This window comes from Vespa crabro, chromosome 6 (assembly GCF_910589235.1).
Source record: "Vespa crabro chromosome 6, iyVesCrab1.2, whole genome shotgun sequence".
In the NCBI taxonomy this organism is placed as follows: Eukaryota; Metazoa; Arthropoda; class Insecta; order Hymenoptera; family Vespidae; genus Vespa; species Vespa crabro.
This window is the reverse complement of record NC_060960.1, coordinates 5,742,829-5,753,104: the sequence shown is the minus strand read 5'-3', so window position 1 is coordinate 5,753,104 and position 10,276 is coordinate 5,742,829. Positions and strand designations below refer to the sequence as shown.

The 10,276-nt window shown below is 36.5% G+C and overlaps 1 protein-coding gene across 7 annotated transcripts in view; it reads right to left on the bottom strand.

The window, feature by feature from the left end:
* Window positions 1–812: 812 nt before the first annotated feature.
* LOC124424602 overlaps window positions 813–10,276 on the bottom strand; it is a 58,838-nt gene continuing 49,374 nt past the window's right edge. For all 7 annotated transcript variants that reach the window (XM_046963904.1, XM_046963906.1, XM_046963905.1 and 4 more), the window contains 8 exons: window positions 10,091–10,225; window positions 9,155–9,319; window positions 7,543–7,677; window positions 7,191–7,460; window positions 6,729–7,100; window positions 6,213–6,635; window positions 5,826–6,126; window positions 813–5,751 (listed from right to left, as the gene is read on the bottom strand). In XM_046963904.1, coding sequence (XP_046819860.1) covers window positions 2,003–5,751; window positions 5,826–6,126; window positions 6,213–6,635; window positions 6,729–7,100; window positions 7,191–7,460; window positions 7,543–7,677; window positions 9,155–9,319; window positions 10,091–10,225 — 5,550 coding nt within the window. In that variant the 3' untranslated portion in view covers window positions 813–2,002. The remainder of the gene's footprint in view (window positions 5,752–5,825; window positions 6,127–6,212; window positions 6,636–6,728; window positions 7,101–7,190; window positions 7,461–7,542; window positions 7,678–9,154; window positions 9,320–10,090; window positions 10,226–10,276) is intronic.

Sequence of the window (10,276 nt, the reverse complement as noted above, 5' to 3'; positions counted from 1 at the left end):
TGTATAATATATAAGTATTCATTAATCATTATTTCTGACAAAATAGTCGACAAAATCATTGAATGAGTACCGTAACTTCTTCATGTAAGAATTGCGTTTCCTTGCGTTTGGGATGAATCAGAAAATCTGAGGATCAGTTTGATGCAAACACACAAGCAAGCAGGAAATAAGCTAGTTCACCGTAACAGAACATACATCACTTAAATGTGATATAAAAATTAGTAGTGAAGGTATATTTAGTAGTAGTGAGGGTAAAATTAGTAGTAATGGGGATAAAATTAATAGTAGTCGTAGTTCGTCAGATTTCATAGGATGCCATTATATGGAACTTATTTTTGACGAAAAATATCGAAAGCAATGTTTGCACCATCAATAAAACCGGACATAATTTTTCGTTCAATATTGATGAACAAAATTTTATATTAAAGATAAAGATTTAAACGAGGATTCGACTTTTTAAAATTTTTGAAAAAGCTTCATATTTTTTTTTCGTATAGAGATCGTGTCAAAAAAGTATCGTTTTTTCCAAAATAATTTATGCATAAGGAATGGATTTTTTTCATAATTTGAAAAAGACGATTCTTCGATAAAACCTTCGCCTTCAAAATAAGTTTTTCATCAAATTCAGTCAAGTATTAGAACTGGATTCTTTTTTGGCGTAAATTATTATATAAACTATTATAAAAAAAAAGGGTAGTGAGCAACCTTAAAGATAAAAATTATATCACAGCTACAATTACCAACTTCTTCGGATCTGAAATTTAATAATATCGTGGATGGGTGCAGTTTGGAATAGAAAAAAAAAGAAATAATAATGCAGAAAAAGTAAACACTTGTCTATGGAAGAAAAAAAAGATAAAGTATTTTTAAAACAAAATACTTATACAAAAAGTATAAAAAAAAAAATAAAGTAAAATAAAACGAAAGTTTGTACATTGATCTAAACAAGAGTATGACATAACATGATACATAAGTACAATAATATGTAACATTTTAACATTCATTAACACAAAATAAAATTCACGCTTACTTGGAGATCAAGGCTTTTTTTACCTCACTCATTCATATACACATGCATTCTTTCTCTTTCTCTCTCTCTCTCTCTCTCTCTCTTTCTTTCTATCTTTCTTATTTTCTAATTATCTTTATCCGAATTATCTCCCTACGTATTTTATCCTAACTTAGGAGTAAGTTCTACGTAGCACTGCTAGTATCACAATTCTGTATTTTCTTTCAACTAACTAATCTCGTAATACCATTGTTTGTTTGTAACAGATTCGGAAATACATTCTAATTGACAAAACTGTTCGATAATAATAATTCGTAAAGCTATATTATAAAATTCGAAAAGGATAGTGTAAGTTATTTACACAATAGATAATTAAAATTATAGAAATGAATTTCTGTTAAACTAACAGAATCATATGCGATTCGCAAATTTTGTCTACCTCTATACGGTATATGAATTACGTTACCGTATGGCGATGAATTAAAAAAAAAAAAAGAAAAGTATAACTAGAAAAAGAAAGAAAAATCTAAAAGACTTATAAAAATAATATACATAATACACATACAATAATACGAATGTCAATGAATTAATAGCTGCTCGATGAAGGTCTTTGATTCGATATTACACAATCTAATAATTAGCTTATGTATATACAGAATAATTATTTTAATTCGTAACTGGTAAATTGGGATCTGTCAGATTACAGCAATTGCTTTTTTCTGGCCTCTTCAGTTTGATAACTTGTTACTTTTTATTTTTTACTTTTTAATAATCTGTCAAAATATTGAATTAATTCGAATAAATCCTATCATACCGTAAATCCTATCATATTGTCAACGTGACAAAATTTCTACTAATACTAGTTACGGATTAATAATAATATATGATGCCAGGTAGTCACAAGCTCGTTGGCATAACAAAGAACACTATTCCATATAGTCTATTGACTTAACACCTAACAACGAATTCTAAGTTGACACTATGGACACGAGTTCAATTTTTTGGCTGGAAACGAGCCATGTAGAAATCACAATCGGAACAATATTTCGCAGGTTCGATCACCTGTTTTTGTCGACAGAGATCGCAAAGTACGCTCCTAGACGATAACGAAGTAACTATGCTTGGTTTCTGTATGGAAGACGTTGTTTGGTTAATCGGTGAGCTACTTTTCGAACTAGAAAGAAAATGGATTTGTTTATTCTGTTTAGGAGGAGGTGGGTGCTGATAAGCTGGATATTTCATATTCGATTGGATTTGTCCACTCTGTAAAGGGTTAGGATAAGTTTGATTAGGTGCTAAAATGTTTTGTTGATCCTTCTGCGGAGGTCTTTGATAATTGTCATACCTCTGTTGATAATTATGAACGTTCTGTTGTTTCTGTTGATAAGACAACGTCGTCGATGATAATGGATTAGGTGGTGGTTGATACTGAGGTAATGATTGACTGATCCTATTTGATTGAGGCACTGATTGATAAGGATAATTCTGACAATTATTATGAGGGTATTGATTCGGATAAGGACTTGGCGATTGATTCGAGGGATAGCTCAATTGTTGCTGAGAATACTGAACAGTTATCGGACTGGCGTTGTGATTGGAAATCCTCTGATTAAGACCATTTTGATGCTGCTGTAAACCACTAGCTGACAATTGCTTATTCATCTGATTGTGTTGCTGTTCCAATTGATAATACTTCTGATAAGTGTTCTTTTGACACAAATTCTTTTGCTGTTGAGACACGGACGGTATGTATTGATTACCATGCATCTGTGTTGGATAAGGACTAGCTGGTTTCTGTGTTTGTGATAATGGAACATTTTGATTTCTAGGATGCGACGTTTGAGTTTGCGTGTAGGAAGATTGTGATGGCAAATACTGTGGATATCCATTTTGAGAGTAACGTATTTGTTGTTGAAGTTGTGGAGAATATGAAGTTGGTGGTGGATTTGATCCAGGCATAATCATACCCGGATATGTTTCTCTACTTATATCCTGTGTTTCAGTATTATAAGATCCAGCCATTTTTTTGTCTACTATTGAACCAATGGAATCATTAGAATTTTGCCTGCCGAATGTCGGCTTAACATTTTCAGGAATCGAAATTGGATTGACACTTCTCAATTGATCCTGGAATGGTGTCGCCGGCACACTGTCAGCTTCGCATTTAAGAGGAAGAGTTTGTTGCTGGAATCTTGGTGTACTTTCCCTGTTCATCTCAGCTTCCTGAAGATTCCTGATTTCACGAAGTACTTGAGCAGATTCTGGCTTGTTCATGGCAGATCGTAAAACTCTCTCCAAAATTGGATTAGGTATATATGAGTCTTTTTCGTCATCCTCCGCTGTAGCAACAAGAACTACTTGATCGCAAAACGACACGCTCTTCTTTTTACCTATCCTCCTCTTAACTTTTCTCAATTCGATATCCTCTTCGTTCGGTAATATAGTTTTGTTTTGAATAGTATTTTGCATGGCGACCTCGCTAATATCATCTTCAGGATAATCAATAGGTAGTCCATTTTCATGTGGTAATGTTAAGGACATCGATAAAATGGCTGCATTTAATCCACTCTGTTGGACACTGCAGGAATTATCAGAAGTCATTGTTGATATGTAAGTATCTTGATTGGTCGTGGATTCAAAGCTTGGACTTGGAATTGGTTGATTCGTGAAATTATTTACTTTAGGAAAAGCGTTTAAACTATCTGAAGAATATTTCAATCGCGTTTCCTCTACTTGTTGATGTTCGTGTGACGTATCGATTGCAGGAGTAGCGATAGAATTTGAATTGGGTTGTTTTACAAGATTTTTAGATTCAGGCTCTACTTTTGAGCTGATTTGTAACTTGTTCTGTTCGAATCTTGCTGCCATGTCTTTGACAGATGACACTACTCTAGGACAATCGGTAACATCCCGACCTACCGTATCGTATCCAAGACTATTCATCATCAAATCGCTAGTTCTTCTTGCTATGCTTGACATTTGATTCGTATTGACAGATGGAGATCTAATTTTTGGTATATCCTGTTCAAGTGAAGCCTGCTTCTTCATTCTCTTTTCTGCCTGTTTAGCTTGTAGTTCCTTCAACCAAGTCTCGCTCGAAGATTTCTCTTCTTTTTCCTGTTCCTCACTCGTTTTTAAATCTTTCGAATCCGAAGCTAAAATCTGTTCGTTCTTCATTTGCAATTGTGCAAAAAGAGTACTAATCTGTTGAGTCTCTAATCGGTGCTGACGTTGCTGACTCGAAACGAACTGCTGCTGAAGTGATTGCTGTTGATTCTCTTGACCAATATTAGTCTCATCGATAGGTGGCGGTGGAGGTGGAAAATCTTCGCTAGCTTGTCTGGAATGTGAAACTGAATGAATGGATGGGTATGGAGGGGGCGGGAACTCTTCGCTCGGTTGTCTCGAATGAGAAACGTTTCCATTTTCCGGATATGGTGGAAGAGAATCCAAAGAACCTTGTTGTTTTATAGGACTTTGTTCGCTGTGTACATCTGCACGAGTAATTACATAGGTAGGCTCATAAAGAATACCATTAGCATATTGAACGACATCGTCCTGAATTCTAGGCTTGTTGTTATAGTTAGTCTGAACATTAGCAGAATGTCCACTTTGTTCTATACCATAAGACGGAATGAAAGGTAAGGAATGCGATTCCGTCGAATAATCAGCATAATTAGAATTACGATTCGATGAATTCGACGAATTTCCACTGTTCATATGATTCCAATAGCTGTTATTCTGATCTTGGGATCCTGTTCCTGAGTTAGATGAACATTGCCCGTCTGATGATGAATATGTGGACTTGTCGGCTTGCTGATCGCTATGCACTTCACCCGAACACTTAGACTTGCTAAGCTGAGAAGTGGTTCTAACAGGAGGTGGGGGTGGTACCTTCGCTACATGTAACACTTTACCGGCACTACCGTGGAAACTCTTTCTCATTAATCGACTTCTTTCCAAATTTGGATTGCTCGTATTCCCAAGAGTATTGTTGGCATTGCCAGCAAATTCCAGATGACCTTCGGACAGATAACCACTCAAAGATTGCGCCATTTCGTTACCCTTTAAACCAACATTTGAATCGTCCACGGATTGCTTTGGCAAAGTATTCGAGGTACCTTCCACGTTAATACTCGCCTGATTGTCCTGTCCTTCTCGCAAATCAGGCATGCTTCTATTCTTTCTTTTTATCAGCCCACCCATCAATAACTTTCTACGAATCTTATGCTGTTTTTTACCCTGTTTCTGCTCAGTCACGTTCACGTTACTTTGTTGAGAAACTCTGGTTGTACCGACCTCGATATTTTCCTTTGGCTTCTCAATCGATTTGATACCTTTCGGAGAGGGTGAAGTGCGTGAAGGTGCTATGGAAAAGTCTTTTGATATGTTTTTGTTTCTTTCTTCGCTTCTAGCTCGTTTCTTATCCTTCTTATCGTCATCGCAACGCTTTGTACGTCCAAACAATCCTGTTCTTTGAATTGGACGATCATGGAGCATATACTCCTCGTCCTCAATGACGTTTACGGCTGTAGCTTTACTTCTTAATGTCTTTTTCTTCGGTAGAGTCGCATAAATCTCGATACTTTTTGTCGTTGGTTTCTCCACAACTGTTACTGGTGCGTTCACCAACAGTTCACGACTATTCTGTCGAGAATGATTACCCTTGTCCCGTGAACTTTGTCGGGAATGTTGACCAGACTTACTGTTTTCTCTCGAATGCCTACCCTCAACTGCTCCTTCTAAAAATACACACGCATATATCAATTAAAGTCTTTATTAAAACCTCAAACATTAAAAATAATTATACACATACCTTCTTTCTCTCCATTAGCTGATGTTTGCTCTTGTAACATTCTTCTGTGCAAGCTTCTAGTCTTCATCACGCAAGTATTGTGTTTCATTCTTGCGGTCGAAATTGTATGATCGTTATTGTACGGTGCTTCCATCGCAGCTCTGGCTTTATTACTAGCCGCTTTGCACAAAGCTACAGCTGTGCTGAGATCTCCAGCTTCCTCGGCAGCTCGAGATTTGTCCAAAAGGGCATCCGTTTCCTTGCAAAGACGTTCGCAGTCATCTTTTGACGAAGGTTGGTAACCTTCCGGAATTTGTGCAAGCTGTGATAAAAAAATTCATTGATATAATAATAAGAATAATGCATATCAAATGATTATCATTGATTAATCTTTTGAATGATCTTAACCTGTAGATTGTGCTTAAGACCCTGTTGAAGTGGAAGACTGTCCGTAGAAGACAATGAATAGGAATCATATCCAGCATCATAATGCCCACTACTGCTACTGGATAATTCACCAGACTTACTGGTAGGACTTTTAGGAACTCCAGAGTTTCTCTGAACTTTATTGACAAAATACAAGTACGGATTTTCCATGGTCGTGGACGAACTTGAAGATGCACTATTCCTATCACCTGACCAATTCCCAGAGTCTCGTCTTCGTGGCACATTCAAATGTTCCGGTATACTAATCCCATCCGAAGGTGTTGAGCCAGCACTAAGACTTCTAGTTAATTGCATTTGTTGCTTCTTTTGTTGTTGCATGACGCTCTCAACTGTTCTACGGCTTATGTATTTTGATTCGGTTTCTCCATCAACCACATCAACACCCTTTAATAACAAAAAATGTTTACTATTCATTGCACAAAATAATTTATCTAAAAAATAAAAAGTATATAAATCAATTTAGCAAAGGGAACAAACCTGATTATCAAAGATGTTGTTCTGTATATCTGTAAGATTTTGATAATCACTGTAAATTCGTTGAGCGTAAATATGAGGAGGACTATCCGGATTAGGAGTAATGGCACGTCTGGCTGTACTGTTGATCGAAGGTTTTTCTGGACTAGGTGTGATGGATCTTCGAACGTTGTTCTTCGGTGGTGTTTTCAATATGTTTCCACTTGGAAATCGTGTGACAGTTTTCGGAGCGTTTTCAGTATTTACCGGAGTTCCATCAGGTGTTGCATAAAGTAGTAATAAGGGTTGATATCTACCCCTCCTACATTTCTCAACTACCTGTTCCCATCGTGGACCTATTTCTTTAACTGTGGCATCATCGAAATAAATCCAAACCTGAACAAATTAAATAGAGATGTTAATTTTAATCAATTTAATAATGTATTTAATCATTGTTATTATTTATAAAAATTAAACAACGCTTACCTTGAGTTTAGTATGAAAAAAGAAAGTGGAGTAATGTTTTCCATAGTAAGTGACAACCCCAACAAGATTATGTATCGTTGAGGCACCCCAAGATGAATCAACAACGCTATGAAAAACATCAGTGAGCCGAAGGGATGTTCCTACCGTAGCGAATACATCCATTATATGATCTAAGGATGGTCGTTCACTGTCCCAGACAACCCCAACGGAAACTATTTCCGGTCGATTTATGAGCGTCCTACAAATTTGGATCTTCGCACCACACGAACTCTAAAATATGATATACCGTGTTAATCAACAGGTCTAAAGACTCGAATAGACAAATTTCCTATTAATTTTTTTATCCACTTACTGGACAATCACGAATGTCTCCCATTCCACCGGCTCTTCTCAAAAGTTGACCAAAAAGATCCGGACTCGTTCGTGAGTTAGCTTGAGTTTGACGAGCTTGTGACGTTAATGCTGATGCTGACACGTAATGAACCATCTGCAATAATGATGATTTCTCTTTTTCTCTCTCTCTTCTTCTAATTAACGATGATCGTTAGTTTCAGCTAGATTTCTAATGTTATATATTCGTAATCATACTTGTATCATAATTATCTGACGACATCGAAGATAATGAATGTCTTTGATTATATTAACGACCGACCAATCAATTATCCTTATGAGATAGTTAGTCGCGTTCTCAATCGGTGAATACAATACATCTGTGCGGTTTACTCTACCATGGAATAGACTTTCGCAACCGGTAGAACAACTATGTATATATCAGCATTAGTTCGTTGTAAACTTTCAAAGGCGGCATAATAAACATTTTTATCTGGCGTAGAATAGCCTAGAATTCGATATAGAGTATACAGACACGAATCCACGTGGGTGGAGTCGTTTCCTTAAGGTTCTTTTGTCTCTTGGTAAGAGTAAATGTAAATAAGAAAAAGTTTATATTGCAAACTGGCTCCATACATCGTGTGCATCGGTCATGGCCGATTACTTTTACCATGTCCCCACGAGTGTTCCTGATTGATAGATTCGAACGTGCCACTTTCGTTTTACGATTGCCCTTTTGTAGTTACGTTGGTAGTAAGCTCTCCTGAATTTTTCTTATAATCACTGTCGCCTGCAGATTATACCAATGAAAAGAAAAAAGATTTCCCAACGAATATCTGTTTCAGTTTAACGAGCAATGAAATTGTATTGCACATGCGTGTACACGCACGTTGTCTAGAAACTAAGTTGGATATCTCGATTGGGAGCTCTAATTGATCAAAAAAGGAAAAAGTATTTGGGTTGCGACAATCTTAACTATTACGACGAATAAACGCATTTTGCAAAGGAATCATTTATAACGTAAGAATAATCTAACATCTCCTTTTTTTTCTAAAAGATAACACGAATATCATCGTCTTGAAATCCTTTCTCCTTCTTTCACCCTCTTGAATATCGAACAAATGAACCGTCAAATCATGATTGACTAATCCGAGGTTCAAAATGACTGTGAAAATGGCTTCCGGCTTAAATCACTTAAATCCCGTACGCATCAAGAAAGGGACCCTTTCTATCCCCTTTTTACGTTAGCATTTACAGAGAACCCTTTTACCACCCACAAGGACCCTTCTTCTTTCTTGTGCTCATCAATCGTGCAGTAAAAAGGTTATTCTGGCCCTGGAACCTTTGGTTTATGTATTTTTGGTATATAACCCTTCTCAGCAAAAATTCGCTATATTGGTTTTACCTGAGAATCTCTTACCGTGAGAAAAATTCTACTCGAGAGAATTCCCGAATTCTACTCGAGAGAATTCCCGAATTCTCTCTGATTAAATCAAACTGAATTAACAAAGGATAGATTCGATTAATAAGATTTTGAAGGTTCCCATAATATGTTCTCTATCGATTCGGCGATATATATGTAGCTTCGAGCTATGAATAAATTATATGATACTGTAAAAGGGACGTCGACGAACCTGCGTAAAGGGCAAAGGCTCCGAGGTGGCTCCACACGCACCGCAAACGCTTTGTTCGACGAGGGTCATGGCAAACTTTTGATGTGGCACGCAATGTCCAGCACTACACATGTCCTCCGCTTGTCCGCTGGCTATATGCAAATGAATACGTAGCAGAATATTTTCCTAAAAAAAAAAAGAAAAAAAGAAATAATAAAATAAAGTAAAATAAAATAAAACAAAAATTTATATCGCACATCGAACTAAATCGCATGTCAAATAAATCATGAATAATAACTGGAAAATATATTTCACAATTGAGATTCTCATCGAATTGAAGTATACACGGCGGGCATTAAATATGTATTTTAATTTTCTTTGGATCGCGTAAAGAAATATTTTCAACAGAGATAATCGTCCTTCATTCATTTAATACTTCGTCAGCAAAAGTAGAAGGAAAACTTTGTAATCGACTTTACGAGTTCGCAATTACTTTCATGGTGTTATCCGTTGGTGATCGATGTCGACACACGCATGCATACATATTTGCGTTAAACGTGACCACGGTGTAAACGAGAAAGTGGACTCTCGTCGGCATTTGCCGATCTCTCAAGGATCGTTCAAAGCTCGGCTTGTTAACCGCTGCTAGGAACCATTAAACTATTATATCGCGGTTGGTGGTGAAAAGATTTGATGGCATTAATGATCAAATTTTATCATTTTTTTTTTATTACTATTATTATTATTTTTTTCTTCTTCTTATGTAGGTAACTAATAATCAGCATGACGCTTATTACGTGGCAAAATATATACGAAAGACACTAAGATGAGTTAACAAGAGAGGTCGAGGAAAACAGATGGAAATGATGTACTTATATATGTTTATTTATCTATGTATGTGTGTGTATATATGTGTTTTTTTATGCATGTATGTATGTATGTGTGTATGATACTTACGAAACATTCCGCAGCATCGTCCATAAATCCAAGCTGAAACCTTTGCTGATCGAGAAAGCTCTCGGCGAGGGCGCGACGTAACGTGTCGGGTGGCAAGGCACTTTTTTGTGAGGACTGCAACTCCGAGAACAGCTCCTGCGACAAACAAAGTGACAAAGATTTAATGTCGGTCTTTCATTAAAAGAA